General features: G+C 29.9%; 1 protein-coding gene across 4 annotated transcripts in view; it reads right to left on the bottom strand.

Annotated features, from left to right (window-relative positions):
* Positions 1-19,929, bottom strand: part of LOC142322477 (cell division cycle and apoptosis regulator protein 1-like) — a 106,255-nt gene that overhangs the window by 22,482 nt on the left and 63,844 nt on the right. For all 4 annotated transcript variants that reach the window (XM_075361600.1, XM_075361597.1, XM_075361598.1 and 1 more), the window contains 3 exons: positions 18,830-18,964; positions 10,132-10,308; positions 5,416-5,628 (listed from right to left, as the gene is read on the bottom strand). In XM_075361600.1, coding sequence (XP_075217715.1) covers positions 5,416-5,628; positions 10,132-10,308; positions 18,830-18,964 — 525 coding nt within the window. The remainder of the gene's footprint in view (positions 1-5,415; positions 5,629-10,131; positions 10,309-18,829; positions 18,965-19,929) is intronic.

A 19,929-nucleotide genomic window follows, 5' to 3' on the forward strand; every position in this document is an offset into this window, starting at 1 on the left:
AATTATTAAATGGGAAATTTATCTTTTTTAAGAAAGAAATCTTTTCTATTAAAGAAATCATTAAAACTTTTTTAAGGTGAACAAATTTTTTTAAGAAAAATCAGAGTACAAACAATTAGAGCACTTAAGATCATTTATAAAAACTTTAAAATGTTTAATTTGGAATACATTTTGCACATAACTCCTTTTGATTATTACCTGTCGGCTATTCACATTTTGTGTTGGCTGTTTTACCTTTTCAGTCTTTCAAGCAAAAAGGTCACTCCTAAATCCATAATAATGTAGAAACCCTGTAACCATGATGCACTTTATCAAAAGTAACTAATAACCTTTTTTAAATTTATAAGTCTATAATTTCAAGTATTTTAGTTCTCATCGATCTTTTTCTAACTAATAATTTAATTGAAATTTAATAATACAATGGAAATGACATTTTACTAAAAGTGAATGGTACCAAATTAAAAACATATTTCTTCTTAATTAAAATTTGGGGAGAATTTCAGCAAATCTCCTCAAGTTTTTAAGTACAGGTCTACAAGTGTTTAAATACATCTTTCAACTTTTTGTCTTCCAAAGTGAACCAACAAAATATGTAATTAATATTTTGATTAGTTCCATGAACATTTTCTGCAAGCAGTTTCACATTCTTTGGAGGAAGGTTATTTCTTGTTAAAAATATGTGTTTGACATATTTGTGAATTATAATCATAATAACTGTTTCATCAAACAATTTATATTTACACATTTCATTCTGTGCCAATAAAAAATTATTTCAAGTACAGTAAAGGAAACTTACAATAGTATAGAAAGGAACATGAAATACAAAGAGTTGCAGACAATGACTAATGAAATGATTTAGAAACTGTTGAAAGTTAAATACTTCTTCAGTAACAGCTTACACTTAATTCACAACTTTCTATTTTCATGACCTACTATCCCAGATATCGTGGAAGCATTGTTCGTACGGGTGCAGAGTTTACTCTTACTCAAACTACTAATGCAAAGAAAAAAATCTTTCTGCAATAAATAAAGACCGAGTAAGTAACAGCTGCTATAATTAAGTACAATGGTCAGTAAGTACTGACCAGTTGGTCAGCTTTCGTTTACTTATTTGGCTACTTGTTTACTTAATTCACATCAAAAAGATTTGTCCAATCTTTCACACTGCATTTTGAACAAGTATTTTAAAAAGCATTATTTTTTCAAACTTAAAAAATGTTTTCACTTTCATTATTCACAGTTCCTTCTTCACTACTGTTAGGATTTGTTGTAAAATCTATAACTTATACGTACAAATTATGTTAAAAAATTAAAACCAACAGCTACAGATTCAGAATAAAGATGCTAACTGAACACACTAATGACTATTGTACATACTCATTTTATGTATTTGTAGTAATGGGTCAAGCTCACTACTGCTAATGCCACATCCCTAAAGTGATAGATATATTTTTCAGAACAACTGTCAGTTATTTCAACACAACTTATATAGAAAATATCTCATCAATCACCTACAACTCCTATTACAAGAAGATATAATCAAAATCTAGGATTGTCAGACCTCTATTGATTACAGATGCGGCATTGATATAACTGTGCTTAATATGGATTAATGTGTATTTCTGTAGCAATCTTTATTTTGATTACATTTATAATTAAAGCAAGCATTAAATCTTGTTAATCATACATCCTAAGTATCTCATAGTTGACAATTTTTGGCATCCTTTGTAGCATAAATTTTGTCAAAAAAAGTAAACTAGGTTAAAGTTGGAAAGCTCACAACTAAGAGGCATTTTACAACTAATTATAATAAATTATCAAATTCATTCAAAGCAAAACCTGTTGCAGTAAGTGAAATAAATTAACATGAAATGAACTAAAAATGGGCTCATTAATTTAGTTAATGAGATTTTATTTACATTAGTTAGTGATGAAAATGAATTGGCTAGAGTATAATACAGCTGAGAGTTATTGCGACATTTTGAGTTCATTTTATGTGTTAATCGAGTCAATTTTTACTGTAAAGTTATTTCACTTACTGAAACACGTTCTGCTTTGAATAAATTTGATAATAATTAAGTAGCAGTTCATCTAAATCTATTGCAAATAAATGAACTTATAAATTACCTAAAATAGGAATAGAAATGTTCAACAGAGTCATAAAGAACTGGATTTCTTTCTGGGAACAATTTCATGAAGATGAAAGCCTTGATAAAGAAGATAGATTTCAATATTTAAAGTAAGCAACCTTAAAGGGTTCTCTTGCACGTTAGTGAATACATTTCCTGGTTCAGCAGCAAGTTATCCAAAATTAATTATAACGGCTAGATTTGATAGAGATGACCTACTAATTACTTTATATGTCAGAGAACTCTAAAATTAGTTCTGACAAGTCAGACAATAAAATAATACCATGAAGTCATTATGATAAATTAGTGGATTACCTAAATGTTACTTTCAAAAAATACTTGTGCATACTGGAGTCTGCCGTTTCAAAGAATGTATAGAAGGAATGTGAAAGAGCTAGAATATCAGTACAAGGCATTACCTTGTACTGATATTCTAGACAGATAATACTTTAATGATAAAATATTACTGAATATTTTAAGATAAGAAGAAGAAAGTGAAAAATACATGAGACTAATCTGGCATACATTTGTAAAGGCTAATGAAAAGATGAGTTTTGTTAAAAGAAAACTTAATAAAGGAAAACTGCTACTGCTGCCGCAGAGTTAGTTAATATGAAGAAAAACAATAAAAGATGTCTGTATTTATTGTGAAGGTTACTGGTTGCTTTAAGATCCGAGATAAGTTTATAGAAATTGCAAACTACACTAAAAGATAAGGATGGTTGTGTTCCTTGTTTAAAGAACAGACATGATCTTACTCGTCAATTTTAAGCTGCATTATATTTAAATGGAAACGTGTTGCAAGTGTCCAAATAGAAAGGTCGACAAAGATTAAAAAAATGATTTAACTTTATTTAATACAAATTTTAGGACGGTATTAATGCAAACACATAGTTAAGGTATGAGGGAGGGTGTGTGAATGATACTGAAAGAGCATTGATAAATATCAGCTTGCAATGTTCATACATTACTAAAAGATTAATAAACAAAATGAAATATGAACCTGTACATCAAGAAAAGATAGTAAATTAGAAGAGCCCAAATGGGAATCAAAAGAACAGCTGTTATAGGATTAGAATAGGTAGTGTAGATGATAGTTATTTATGCAATTTCAATTGCTATTGGCCGAGAAGTACCTAAAGCCTCAGGAGAAATTTGGACAGAGGAACTTAAGAAAATGGGTATTAAATTAACTGATGAAATTGAAGGTCCTATAGACATTCTGATTATAAGAACTGACATTGCTGGAAAGAACATAACAGGAGAGAAAAAACTTCTCAAAGATGGTTTGGTTGCTTTGGAAACTACATTAGAATGGACGGTGATGGGAAAAGTCAGCTATGATATAACCGGAGGTTTGGTCGATATCGATATTGATTTACTGTGCCATGAATCTCATTTCGGACTTATGGAAATTAGACATCATCATAATAAAAGATCCTACCATCTACATCCAAGAAAGAAGAATGGTAACTAGTCAAACATCATTTCAAAATAGAATAAGAATATTAGATTAAGGAAGATATGAGGTTAGTTTATCCTGGCTAGATAAGCTCCCTGAACTGCCAAGTAATTTCACAATGGCACGACAAAAATTCTGAAATATACTATAAAGATGGAAACTGTACAATTGAACAAATATTTTTAGATTGGACACAGGAAGGAATAATTGCAGAAGATCCATTCAGTGATTGGGATTGAGGACAAGTGACTGGGATTTAGAACAGTTATTAAGGAGGGAGAAGCTGACCACTTTTGATGCATCCACAATGGAAAAAGGGCAATGTTCATTAAATTAATGTTTAGAAAAGAGCATAAATTTGATTGAAATCATACCTAATACATATTTAAATTTCAGATTTGGGAAGACAAATGTAGCTGATATATGAATGGCATTTTTGCAAATATCATTGTCGAGCAAGATGCGTGGTTTTCTACAGTTTTTATGGATTGGAAATGGAGATGAATTAAGCATTGAATAAAGCAATGGAGACTTGCCAGTTCCAAAAAGAAGCTACAGCAATATTTGAAGCTGGAAAATTTGAATTAAGACAATGGGAGTACACAGGAAGTGTATCTCCATGTTCTACAGTATCATAATTGGGAATACTCTGGGATAAAAATTCTAAAAATCAATTTAGTCTTAAGCTGTAATGAAGAGTTCGTCTTTCAAAGTACTTACCTCAGCGAGTATATGATCCTTTAGGATTTTCTGCATCCGTTGCTCTAATACCTAAGTTGTTATTACAACATTCTTGAAATCTGAAAAGTAATTGGCATTCTGAACTGCCAGAAAAAATCAAAAATCCATTTCAAGCTTGGTTGAAAGGAATCTCGATTTTAACTGAAATTTTGCATTGGATTCATGCAGAGGGGATCATTAACAAGTCAGTGCATATACTTTGCAATGCCAGTAAGCACATTTATGCTACTGCTATTTTTATATGATGCATGATTCCATGGCATGCAAATTCAACTTATTCAAGCAAGGTTATAGTGACCTTAAAGAAGACAACTCCTCCCAAATTGGAATTGTTAGCTGCCACTATTGGTTCCAGATTACCTTCAAATATTTTTAAATAAGGAATGCGTGAAAAATATTATTAGACAAATTTCAGTATGATACTTGTCTGGGTAAAAAACTAAAGCATGAGGAATATTTTTCAGAAAACATAGTACAAGAAATTAGAAACTACAACAATTAATTCAAGATCATCATGTTTTGGTAAGTTTTAGAACAAAGAACAGAGAAGACACAGCTAATTTTAGATTTCCTATTTTACTGCCATCCTATAGTTTCAAGATTAATCAAAGAGTTTCACAGGGAAACTAGTCACACCAAAGGACAGACTTGTTGAAAAACAAATCTGAAATGTTTAAAAACAGTAAGATTAGTCACAAGTAATTGTGTAGTGTGTTGTCAGCCAATACCTTATCATATAAGAAATGCCATTGCTTTTGAATTAGTGGGTTTTGGCTTTGCAAGCCCATTAATTTTAAATGAAGATGAGGTCTTTGTTAAATTGGATGGCTTTGCAATCCAAGGTGGGAGTGTGTCAAATCTCTTTTGATTATAGATACAGTGCGTACAATATAACTCTTCTTAATAAGCTAATTTATACTTCTACAGCAATCTTTAATTTTATTAAATTTGAATTTATAATTTAAACAAACATTAAATCTTGTTACTCACACATCATCAGTATCCCATAGTCGAGATAGGGTTATGATATTTAGAAAAGCCTAAATAAATAAAATAAAGTTAAGAATTAATATCTCAATATACCTGGGCTCTTGATAAATTAAGGCCAAGAGTAAAAAGCAATTCTTCTACATCTTTATCAAATATATAACCACAGTGTGTTTGATCAAAATAAACAAATGAAAGTAACAGATACGGATCTTCTGTAACCATTTTTATACGATCTCTTTTTTTTCTACCATTATCTCTTTTATCTTTGTCCTTATCTTTATCCTTTTTATCTTTTCTATCATCATCCTGAAATCACAACAATAACATTAAGAAACACATAAAATTTACTACACAGTACTAATCAAAGCTAGATATTATATCAACTAAAAGATCTGACCATACTTAATAACTTCAACAAACATAAATTCTGCAAACTATGTTGGTAGTTAGTTATTACTTTACTAAGAACCATTTTAGCACAAGTGTAACGTATGTTCAAAAAAGAATAGACTGTTGCTCATGCTGTGACACTTTTTTTCAGTTTTGTAAAGTTAAAAATAATCTTTATAGAATGTAACTTTCAAACATTAAAAGGAATTCAAAAAATATCAACACAAGACATGCAACTATCAGAAATGTTTGAGAGGCTTCTGAAGAATAAGATAAAACATAGAATACAATGCAATACTGACAGGAACTATATTAAAGGTATATAAATATACACTATTGAGAACACACAAAATGTATGATTGCAAGGCATGGAGTCATATTTGATAACAAATATAGGCAAATTTTCGACACCCCTAAATGCTGTAGGGTCCCTAACACATGGACAGAACATGTTACCTAGCAGGAAAGAGAGGAAATAATTTACTAGTTGAAGAATCTTTGTATGTGCAACAATTAATAGAAAGAACAGAAACATAGTGAAGCAATAAAAATTTTAAGTAGAAACGTACAAACTCAGCAATAGAAAAATGTAACAATTAATCAAAGAAACATTTAACAGAGGTTAGTAAATACATAGGAATTAAAACTACAGAGAAAAGCATATTTACTTAAGCTTACAAACAATAAATGACTAGATGAGCTTTTCTATTTTTAAACAACCATCTTTAGTAGGCACAAAGGAATTAGTAAAAGTAAGTATAAACATAAATATGAAACTTAACAAATTATAAAGAGAAACATAAAAAATCTAGCATAGGAAGATATTCAAATACTTTTTACAGTATTTCATAAAATTTAGTATTTTCAATGTGTTTCTTTTTCTTTAAATATTAACTTTTACTAACTCCTCTGTATCTACTGATAACTATTGTTTAGAATTAAAATGTACGTCTAGAGTAGTGTGCAAATTAATCCAAGCGCAGGGAATTTTTTTTTATTTCTATATTGTGGCTATGCTTTTTATTTTTTTATTTCTATGCATGCTCACACCCATTCATTAAGTTACATGTAATGAGAGGTTATTGTCATAAATATTGTTTTGTCAAGGTTTATTTCATTTTTAATTACAAATTCATATTTTTGTCTTTTCTGTTCTTGAATATATAGTAATGAATATAACTCAAGGAAAGCATTTGAAAATTGTTCTTCCGAATGCTTCCGAATGTATTGTTGGATTAGGGACAGTGAATGCTATTTTAAAACAATTTTAAAAAATTGATTCCTTTTCACATCAAAATAAAGGCAGATGTGGTCGTAAAAGAATAAGTACTCCACACAGAATCAATTATTAGTGATAAAAAGTAAACTTGATCCAAAATTATCGACTGTGGAATTAAACTAAGAATTAGTAGCCAGTGGAACAGATTTACAAGAGACAGCTGTCCCACACTTCTTGTAGCTAGACTGAAAGCCTATAGGCCAGCTAAAATGCAGCTTTTTAACACCAACAATGAGCAATCTTATGGGCCAAAGCGCATACTAACTGGACCAAAGTAAATTGGAAGTTACATTTTTATGTTAAGGGGCAAACGATTCCATACATTAGAAATGCATCGAATGAAAATACATCACTCCAATAATGATATCCAACAATCAGTTAAATATCCCCAGAAAAAATCTTTTGGAGTTGTTTAACATTTAAAGGCTTCATTACTTCCAGTATATGTTGAAAAGTATATATATATATATATACTCTGAAGGAAAGAGTTGTGACAACTTCAAAATAAATTCCCGCAAGGCAATGTAGTATTCCAGCTAAATTTGGTGCCTTGCCATACTGCCAAAAAAGTAAAAAATGTTTTCTAAGAATGAAACATTAAAGCCAGGCAACTCCCCAGAATTAAACAGAATTAAAAATCTTTGGGCATAAGTCAAAAAATGACTAAAATTAATTCTACCACAAAAATTGATCTTATTAAAGCAATAATATCATGATGAAGAAATTGTACAGGTATGATTTTTTTTTCTAAATAAAGTTACTTTTTATTAAATAATACCCATGTTCGGATTAATTTGCGCACTTCTGTAGCTTTACATTTTCCCATTCTTTGTAATAAGTTCTTGGGTATTTTTTCTTTGCAATTTAATTTCAATTTAAATTGAGGAGAAATTGATTTTTTAATTTAGGATAATTCATAAGTACTGGTCTATTTTTGAAAATTGTATAAATTTTTTATTACTTTCTTTTTCATTTTTCTATCAACAAATCTTGATATAAAATATCATTTTTCATAATAATAGTTTGTATTAATTTTAGCCCATCCAAACGTAGGTGGTATGATGCTAATACGTGTAATATAAACATACCTGATAAGACCATTAAGAAATTTAGGTGATAAACTTGAGGCACTTTAAGAGATTTAAACTTCAAATTATAAAAAATATGAAATAGGTCCAAATTTTCACTATTTTTGAATATATATATTTAAATCCTATTAAACCATCAGATAGTATCTGAGGGAAACGGTCTTATAAAAACTGCAACAGATAGCAACACTTGTGTAAATTAATACGCCATCTTCATTATTTTAGTATATTTATTTTAAAATTTTATTATGCAACAATGGAATTATTTCAATTACAAATGGGATGTGGGATTCCGCAGAAGTACTTCTATGAAAAATTATTCTAACCCAACTAACAAATTTCTGAAAGAAATAAAAAGTTTAATAAAGAAATTCAGACCATTTTCAATTATATAATATATATATATATATATATATATATATATATATATATATATATATATATATATATATATAAAACATAAATTATCGTATAATTTAAAATACCATTCTACATTTTATCTTTTTGAACCAACAGCCTCTAACATAAATGGACTGCCAAAAATTCACACATTAAACATCCAAATGTGACCTTTAATCAATTTTTAAATCTGTCCCCTATTATATTATATCCAAAATAATAGATAAAATTCTTAGGAATAAAATGAATTTACCTAATACATTTAATATAAAAAATGATTACAAATTAGTAAATAAATTAAATAGCTTAAATGCAAATAAAAATACTAGAATGGTTAGTTACGTCATAACTAACATGTACCCTAGCATACCTATAAACCAAACCATAAAAATAATAAAAAATAAATTAAAAAGTAACAAAGAAAATCTATCATCATTATTATACGAAATCTATATCAACGAAACTATTTTGAATTTAATAACAAATATTATACACAAAAAATATTGTACCTATGGGATTTCCACAATCAACAATTATGTCAGAAATATATGTACAGGATTTTGAGAGTTTTAATATGGACACAGTATGTTGATATTCTCATTACACCTACATATGTATGTATGTGTATGTGTATATATATATATATATATATATATATATATATATCCATTAATAAACAATGAACATCTAATCAATAATAAATTAAATTTTTATTATGAAAATTTAAAATTTGCCTTTGAAATAGATAATAGAATGTTAATTATTTAGATGTTTACATCAAAATAAACAAGGACAACCAAACTGAACCGCTAGCATACAGAGAAAACCTACACTAAAAATGTAACAGTTTATAAAATATCATCATTTTAGTCATAGAATTAACACTTACATAAATATGATTAATAGAACAAATACCACAAAGAAAAGTTAAATAATGAATTAAACATCATAAAATAAATAGCGACTGAAAACAGATATTCTAATTTAATTAATAATGTCTATAGAAAATAACAAACAAAACACAATAACAAAATAATACCTTACAAGCAATACATAATGACACAAAATGGTGAAAACATATACAAAAAGTATCTCTATTCACTATCATTGAAAACATTACTAAAACTTACAATAAAAAAATATTTAAACCAATATACAAACCCCATAACCATATAAAAAGATATTTTAAAAAATAATAAAATTAAATGTTTGATTAAGGGTGAATTTATATAAGAAAAAATTGATCCTTTAAACTAGATTTCTTAAATATTATAGAAATTTCAAAAATAATAAATTAAGTTATTAATTTATTATTATAAATTTATTATACTGTAATAAACAATAAACATTTTATTTCTGATATTAACAAAAATTCAAAAATATTAGAAATTAATCAAGATGTCATAAAATTAAATAAATTAAATATTACATATCTAAATACAAACAAAATTTTTATTTGATAAACAATCTGACAGTGTTTGTGGGGGACGATCATATAAAAACTACAACAAACTGCAGTACTCTTATAAATTAATATGCAATTTTCATTATTTTAGTATTCTTATTTTTAAATTTTTATTAAGCAATAATGGAATTATTTCAGGATGAGGGATTTACAAATTTATTTTACTCTACAATTAGATTTATACTTACATCATCATAGTCATCATCATCATCATCATATTCAACACTTCTTCTATCTCTTTTATCGTCCTTTTTTTCATCTCTCTTATCATCCCGTTTCTCATCTCTTTTGTCATCTTTATCTCTTCTGTCTTTTTTATCTTCTCTACTATCAGATTTCTTATCCTTTTCTTTCTCTTTTTTATCCTACAAAAAAAATAATTCTTAGTATAATTTCAAACAGATGATATATAAGTCATTATCTTAATCGATCAAAATTGACCTTATAAAATTAACTTAAGTACTAAAAATATAAACAATGTATGCTTCTATAGGTTTATTTACAATGTAACCAAAATTACGTTTTAATGTAGTGCCCCTAGAACTTCAATTCAATTGTTCTATTTTTATGTAATTTTACTAATTTATCTCAAGTAACATTATCACTAATTTCTTGTCAGTTCCTTTCAAAACTTCATAATTGTGCCATTACTGGTAAAGAATTGCCATTATTGAGTTTTATTACTGAATCTGTGTTGACTCAATGGAACAAAGTTAGGAAGTTCTTATTGAGTATGATAGAACATAATATTCGGATTGACAAGAGTATTTTTTTTTCAGTAATTTTATGTGAAAAACTAGGGGTTTCATCTCCCAACATCATAAAGATAAGTGAAATAATGCGATATAAAGCCATAATAAGTGAAACAAACGATGCAATATAAAGTCATAGAAGCAGAATTGCAAATAACAGTCCTTAAAAGGACTAAACAGAAAGTCCTTTACAGGACTCTAGTCCAGTCAAACTTCACTTGGAAGACTGAAGTCCTCACTGTAAATGAAAAATAAAAAAAAATTTTCCAAGAATAATTAGATAATTCTAATTACAAAATAGTAAAACCTGTAAATAATACAGCATAATAATGCTCATACAGCAGGAGTAAGAGTTATCTTTCAAGTAACAATAAACAATGAAATTAGAGCCACCATGGTAAGGTTAATCATTAAAGTTGGTAATAATATTGAATGGCCTTCACGAAACTGCAATTCCTTTGTAAAGTGGAAATCCTTTAATTTAAGAATGTTAAATAATTGAAACCTTCAGCACACATTCATTTGAACAAAGTATCTAGAGTCAGGATGACAAGGACCTCAGTAATAAAGAGTAATCAATATTAAAGCAGCAAGATATGCATGAGTATTTACAACTAAATTGTAGGTTATTCATCTGAAATAAATTGCTGGCTCCAGCTTTCATTTCCATCATTTTTGTGGTTGAATAATACTTCAATAATTTTTTGAGGGCAGATGAAGATAGAGTAAAACATTTTAAAAAACCTATAACCAGTAGCCATAACTGCTTCCTGATGAAATAGTTTTTGCTTTTCATAGAGGAGAAAGCTGCTATATTTTTGTGTAAACTTTTTATCTCCAACGCAGTTGCAAAATGGTAAACCCAAATCTTAACACAAAGATTTACACCCTATTTCAAAATATTGAAGAGCTGAATAATGGCCATTAATTTTTTTCTGGCCCAATTGTGAAGAATTAATCTTGTAGACACTGGTTATTACCCATCGGGTTGGTCTAGTGGTTAACGCGTCTTCCCAAATCAGCTGATTGGGAAAGTCGAGAGTTCCAGCGTTCAAGTCCTAGTAAAGCCAGTTATTTTTACACGGATTTGAATACTAGATCGTGGATAACGGTGTTCTTTGATGGTTGGGTTTCAATTAACCAGAAATCTCAGGAATGGTCGAACTGAGAATGTACAAGACTACACTTCATTTACTCTCATACATATCATCCTCTGAAGAATTATCTAAACGGTAGTTACCGGAGACAAAACAGGAAAAAAAAACACTGGTTATTACGAAGGTGAAGTAATTTTATCACAGTATTTCCTCAACACTCAATACTTGTTACTAACATCATCTTAAATAGTTGTGTAAGGTTTTTCCAATTAAACATTTTAATATATTTTTGTTATTTGCCAATTGGTTATTATGAAACTCACCAATATTTTTGTCAATGGTAACAGAAATTCTCTGTTGCCTACGATACATTTATTATCCAACCAATTGTAGTTAATAAAACATCAGAAGACTTGCTGTCCCTTTGTAAAAGAGATTTATAATACAACATTACTGGTACTTCTTAGTCATTGTACAAATAAGTACTGACAACAGAAGAGCTTGGGGTCAGAGCTTGATATGAATGTTTAAGAATGTCTAATATATTTTACTAGAAAGAGAATAATTGCTGTTCATATACAAACCATTCTTGTAATAATAAATTAGTAGTTCACAAATAAAAAATTCATTCTAATGTTTCAATATTAAAATTATTATAAGATTCAATGACAACTGAATTAAGTGAAAGTAGCTTTGCAGTAAATGTGAATATCAATAATGAGAGAATATAAGCATCTGAAAATATCCGGCAACAATACAATCACCATCAAGATTTACGGATTAGGTTTTAAGCCTGTTCCAATTCCACAATCTCTTTCTTGGTCTTCCCATACATCCCCACTCTTCTGGTACATAAACAATCGATCTCAAAAGTATCCTATGCGCATTCTTTCTCTCTGCATGTTCTTTCAAATGAGCTCTATGAGAATAATTTCTCTCAAGAAAAGTGCTTTCTCTCTTTAAAACTCTTCTATTGTCCTCACTTTGGGTCCAATCCCTTCTGGTGCAACCTTTAATGTTTTTCATGAAGTGCATATCCACAGCTTCCAATATACTAATTCCAGGTTTAAGAACCCGTGTCTCACACGTAAAATTAAGAGACACAGTTAGCGGCACATCATAAAATCTAAGCTTACCCTTCCTTATGAATGCGATTCTTACATTTTTTTATAAATGAATCCATATATGTTCCAAAATTTACCTAGTTTCTTCTCCAGTTCTACATCTTGCTCAAGTATTAAATCATATCCCAAATACTTAAAATTTGAAGCTTGTCCAACATTTTATTTTCTAGTACAATCCTCATTCTTACAAGGTAGTTCTCACAAAGAGCCGCCATTCCTTCCTTTTCTGCGAGATGTTTAGTCCACATTCATTAAATAACTTATACAGTCCAAAAACTGACTGTTGTATACCATCTACCATTTCTTGAATAACTACTTGGTCATCCACGTATAACAAAGTATTAATGTATAACTCATTACTTAACTTACCACCTAGATTTATTCTTATTTATTTATGTCAACAAATATATTAAAAAGAGTGGGTGATAAACAGCAGCTTTGTCTCACTCCTTGGTTGATTGTTCACTTCTAGTTAATTCTAAACTTCTTTTCTGTATAAATTTCCAAATTGCCAAATGTGTTTCTTTATTGAACTCAATTCACTGCTCAAAGATCTTCTTTAATATTGAAAATGTCATCCGTAGTAGATCTCCCCTCCCTAAAACTTTGTTGTTCATTAATCATGACAGCATCAGTAACATGAGATATTTGGTTATTTATAATTCTTTAATATATTCTATCCCCTTTCTTGAACATAGCAACTATCAATCAACTTATCCATTTATCTGGAATTCACAACAGTCATAATTTTTTTTACAGGTTACATTTTAAGAGGCGATTACATAAACTAACTTTTAATCTGACAACTGTATACGAGCATACACGTTAATTTTACAATCCATCCTTAAACAGCAACATTATCATTTCTAAAAAATATTTAATCTTTTCCAAGAATAAAATATATATAATTATTTTAATAAATATGATGTTAGCAAAATAAGAAATCTGGTGGACACCACACGACTTCCTTGTACCCCTATTAAATTACATACACACATTTTAAAATGAACAGTACATAAAATTTTACTTCAGCAATAACTTCTGATTTTTTTTCATATTTTTTTTGTTGTTATTATTGAATTATTCATTGTAATTTTTTTTTCACAATCTGAGGTTAATAATTAATTATTAATAAATCAATATATTTAAATTAAAAAGAAAAAAGTTAAAAAGAAAGAAAATGAAGTCAGATTCAATCAATATGCCTTCCCCTTGTAAGATCCAAATATTTCATTAATTAAAACTTTATTTCACTATAACTCTGGAACCGATGAAAATAAGTACCACTTATGATATATCATTGAAAAGCTTTCAATGAGGGTTTATTACTCCAGTTAAGAAAAAGTCTTAAAATCCAGATGTTTTGGATTTTGGGCTTTTTTGGACACCTTTGGTTCAGTCGATTGCAATCTAAAGGGGAGGTTGCACAACTAGATGTTACAACAGTCCTAAATCCAAAATTTCAACATTCTAAAGCTAATCGTTTTTTGAGTTATGCGAGATACATACATACTTATGTAGACGTCATGTCGAAACCTGTCAAAATGGATTAACGGATGGTCAAAATGGATATTTCCATTGAAATTTGAAAACCAAAATTTTTCATGATTACAAAACTTCCTTTACTTCACATAAGAAAGTAAGAATAGCTTCTAAAATTTAAAAACTATTACAAAATTTTTGAATAATTCCTTCTTAAATTATCTTTGAAAGTGATGTCAACAAAAGTAGATTTAATATTTAAAAAATTGTAACACTAACATATAACAAACTAATGAAAACAGTTTAAAAATTCCTGGAAAACACAAATGAAACCTAACTTAAAATTTAAATCAATAAACTAATCTGTGAATAAATTTAAACCATTTTAACAGGTTTCAAGTCTGATTAACATGTATGCTTTTTTTTGTGCGATCTGCATTTGCATGTGTACAGCTGCCAGATTTTATTTTTATAGCAGCTTATAAACTTACACCCAAAAAAATAATATTCCTAGATCCTATCACAATTCACAATACTACACCGGTATTAAAATGTTTTAACCAGAAAAGTGAATTTATAAAATTGCATGATTCATTTATATTCATTCTTAGATTTTTATTATTAATATATTTTCAGTCATTTATAGTAATATTTCTTCTCTTTTTCTCATGCATTTGTAATTTTTTAGGCTTTATTATATGAATCTAATTTAAAAAAAATGATTTTTTAAATGAATTCCTTTTTTTTTTTTTTTTTTGTCTTCAGTCATTTGACTGGTTTGATGCAGCTCTCCAAGATTCCCTATCTAGTGCTAGTCGTTTCATTTCAGTATACCCTCTACATCCTACATCCCCAACAATTTGTTTTACATACTCCAAACGTGGCCTGCCTACACAATTTTTCCCTTCTACCTGTCCTTCCAATATTAAAGCGACTATTCCAGGATGCCTTAGTATGTGGCCTATAAGTCTGTCTCTTCTTTTAACTATATTCTTCCAAATGCTTCTTTCTTCATCTATTTGCCGCAATACCTCTTCATTTGTCACTTTATCCACCCATCTGATTTTTAACATTCTCCTATAGCACCACATTTCAAAAGCTTCTAATCTTTTCTTCTCAGATACTCCGATTGTCCAAGTTTCACTTCCATATAAAGCGACACTCCAAACATACACTTTCAAAAATCTTTTCCTGACATTTAAATTCATTTTTGATGTAAACAAATTATATTTCTTACTGAAGGCTCATTTAGCTTGTGCTATTCGGCATTTTATATCGCTCCTGCTTCGTCCATCTTTAGTAATTTTACTTCCCAAATAACAAAATTCTTCTACCTCCATAATCTTTTCTCCTCCTAATTTCACATTCAGTGGTCCATCTTTGTTATTTCTACTACATTTCATTACTTTTGTTTTGTTCTTGTTTATTTTCATGCGATAGTTCTTGCGTAGGACTTCATCTATGCCATTCATTGTTTCTTCTAAATCCTTTTTACTCTCGGCTAGAATTACTATATCATCAGCAAATCGTAGCATCTTTATCTTTTCACCTTGTACTGTTACTCCGAATCTAAATTGTTCTTTAATATCATTAACTGCTAGTTCCATGTAAAGATTAAAAAGTAACGGAGATAGGGAACATCCTTGTCGGACTCCCTTTCTTATTAGGGCTTCTTTCTTATGTTCTTCAATTGTTATTGTTGCTGTTTGGTTCCTGTACATGTTAGCAATTGTTCTTCTATCTCTGTATTTGAACCCTAATTTTTTTAAAATGCTGAACATTTTATTCCAATCTACGTTATCGAAAGCCTTTTCTAGGTCTATAAACGCCAAGTATGTTGGTTTGTTTTTCTTTAATCTTCCTTCTACTATTAATCTGAGGCCTAAAATTGCTTCCCTTGTCCCTATACTTTTCCTGAAACCAAATTGGTCTTCTCCTAACACTTCTTCCACTCTCCTCTCAATTCTTCTGTATAAAATTCTAGTTAAGATTTTTGATGCATGACTAGTTAAACTAATTGTTCTGTATTCTTCACATTTATCTGCCCCTGCTTTCTTTGGTATCATAACTATAACACTTTTTTTGAAGTCTGACGGAAATTCCCCTTTTTCATAAATATTACACACCAGTTTGTATAATCTATCAATCGCTTCCTCACCTGCACTGCGCAGTAATTCTACAGGTATTCCGTCTATTCCAGGAGCCTTTCTGCCATTTAAATCTTTTAATGCTCTCTTAAATTCAGATCTCAGTATTGTTTCTCCCATTTCATCCTCCTCAACTTCCTCTTCTTCCTCTATAACACCATTTTCTAATTCATTTCCTCCGTATAACTCTTCAATATATTCCACCCATCTATCGACTTTACCTTTCGTATTATATATTGGTGTACCATCTTTGTTTAACACATTATTAGATTTTAATTTATGTACCCCAAAATTTTCCTTAACTTTCCTGTATGCTCCGTCAATTTTACCAATGTTCATTTCTCTTTCCACTTCTGAACACTTTTCTTTAATCCACTCTTCTTTCGCCAGTTTGCATTTCCTATTTATAGCATTTCTTAATTGCCGATAGTTCCTTTTACTTTCTTCATCATTAGCATTCTTATATTTTCTACGTTCATCCATCAGCTGCAATATATCGTCTGAAACCCAAGGTTTTCTACCAGTTCTCTTTATTCCGCCTAAGTTTGCTTCAGCTGATTTAAGAATTTCCTTTTTAACATTCTCCCATTCTTCTTCTACATTTTCTACCATATCTTTTTTACTCAGACCTCTTGCGATGTCCTCCTCAAAAATCTTCTTTACCTCCTCTTCCTCAAGCTTCTCTAAATTCCACCGATTCATCTGACAACTTTTCTTCAGGTTTTTAAACCCCAATCTACATTTCATTATCACCAAATTATGGTCGCTATCAATGTCTGCTCCAGGGTAAGTTTTGCAGTCAACGAGTTGATTTCTAAATCTTTGCTTAACCATGATATAATCTATCTGATACCTTCCAGTATCGCCTGGCTTTTTCCAAGTGTATATTCTTCTATTATGATTTTTAAATTGGGTGTTGGCAATTACTAAATTATACTTCGTGCAAAATTCTATAAGTCGGTCCCCTCTTTCATTCCTTTTGCCCAGCCCATATTCACCCACTATATTTCCTTCCTTGCCTTTTCCAATGCTTGCATTCCAATCTCCAACTATTATTAAATTTTCATCTCCCTTTACGTGTTTAATTGCTTCATCAATCTCTTCGTATACACACTCTACCTCATCATCATCATGGGCGCTTGTAGGCATATAAACGTTAACAATCGTTGTCGGTTTAGGTTTTGATTTTATCCTTATTACAATGATTCTATCGCTATGCGTTTTGAAATACTCCACTCTCCTCCCTATCTTCTTGTTCATCACGAAACCTACTCCTGCCTGCCCATTATTTGACGCTGAGTTAATTACTCTAAAATCACCTGACCAAAAGTCGCCTTCCTCTTCCCACCGAACCTCACTAATTCCTACTATATCCACATTCACCCTATCCATTTCCCTTTTTAAATTTTCTAGCCTACCAACCTTTTTTAAGCTTCTAACATTCCACGCTCCGACTCGTAGAATGTTATTTTTTTTTTTTTTTTTTAATTTTCTGGTGACCCCTTCCTTAGTAGTCCCCACCCGGAGATCCGAACGGGGGACTATTTTACCTCCGGAATATTTTACCAAGGAAGGCGCCTCCATTGTTGCTATGTGAAAATGCAGAGAGCCACATTTTCTTGGAAAAAAAGCAGCTGTAGTTTTCCATTGCTTTCAGCTGCGCAGTACTCAGAGGACTGAGTGATGTTGATACGGCCGTTTAAGTCATTGTGACTCACGCCCCTAACAACTACTGAAAGAGCTGCTGCCCTCTTTCAGGAATCATTCCTTAGTCTGGCTCTCAACAGATACCTCTCCGATATGGTTGCACCTTCGGTCCAGCTACTCTGTATCCCTGAGCACTCAAGCCCCCTCACCAACGGCAAGGTCTCATGATTCATAGAGGAGGAATGAATTCCTAAGATTTAGAAACTGTTGGACGGTCTCTAATTATTCTTTAATGACACTGCTGTCAAACATCCTGCTGATACAGAGGACAAAGAAGAAACCATAATAATTCTTGGGTGCAGAATCAACATACAAATGACCCACCAAAAAGAGAAAAAAATATATATATGTACATGTGTCCAAGTACAGCTGCCAGAAACAGTTCAAAGTGCACTGTATATTTCTTTTTTAGCTACTACCTTTCATCCCAGATGATGTTTCTGGAACATATAACAATGCACCATATTTTTTTTGTTTAATGATAAATATACTGATTGTCATTATCATAACTGAAACAAAAGTTTCTTAGATTGCATTAAATAAATAAAAAAAAAACCTTTAATACTAAAATACTTACTCTATCTTTCTCTTCTTTTTCTTCTTTAGGCTTCTCGGGTGCTTCTACTAAAGCACGATATATACGAAAGCCAAAATCTCGCATTAACATCTCATTAAACAGTTCCGCAAATAAAGACACTTCAAAAGAATGTTCCTAGAAATAATACTTTATTAGTGTAATTGCATTTGTATTTAATTATTAGTAAATAATTAAAAATTTAATGAATTCAGTAAGTAATCAGTAAAAAGTGTTCCACCACCACAGAGAATAGGCAATAATAATAATCTATTAATACACAATTAACAGATTGATTACATGAGTTTAGATGATATTCTTCAGTTAATCTGATTAAAAAAACCAAAAAAATATTATAAGAAATATTCAGGTTTAATTTTAGTGCAATTTACTCTAACATTTATAAATAATTTTAAACAATACAGGTGAAGAAGGGTCAACAAGGATGAAGAATGATATAATAGATGAGTTGAAGATTACAAACTGCAGAGGACAAAGGAGAAGGCTTGGGACAAAACAGATGTAGAGGTGACATAAGGAACCTGCAAACAGTTAGAACATCAGAATATAGTGGTGAAGAAATTCAAACTGATCTTTACAAAGATTTACACACGAAATCACAAGAAAACATTCCATAATCATTTTTAAAATTTTATGAAATCATGATTAAATCATTAAAAAAAAATCTTATTCAATCACTCCCAGTAGAAGGACTAATTAGTAAATTTATGACACGTATGAGCAGTAGCAATAATTAAACAGGCAGACAGGGAATTAACACCAATTTGTTTCCTTTGATATCCCTAACCTTTACGTTAAGAGCTACCATCGCTGAGAATTACAGTTTAAGAGCTCACAACATTGTTACTAAACTTACTCACCATTTGTCTAAACTTTACCCTTCCTCTAAAAATGAAGTTGAAAATTATTATTCTTAGTGATCTTTGTTACTTTACACTGAAAGAGAATAACGATGCAATGCATAATATTTGCTTATCAAGGATAAAATTAAAAGAATTCAGCTCTTACAATATTTTGAACTACTTTTTTTTTGACTAGGTTTTCAATTTACCTCAACCCCATAAGGGAAAAACTACTTCCAT

The sequence above is a fragment of the Lycorma delicatula genome, chromosome 3 (genome assembly GCF_047948215.1).
Source record: "Lycorma delicatula isolate Av1 chromosome 3, ASM4794821v1, whole genome shotgun sequence".
In the NCBI taxonomy this organism is placed as follows: Eukaryota; Metazoa; Arthropoda; class Insecta; order Hemiptera; family Fulgoridae; genus Lycorma; species Lycorma delicatula.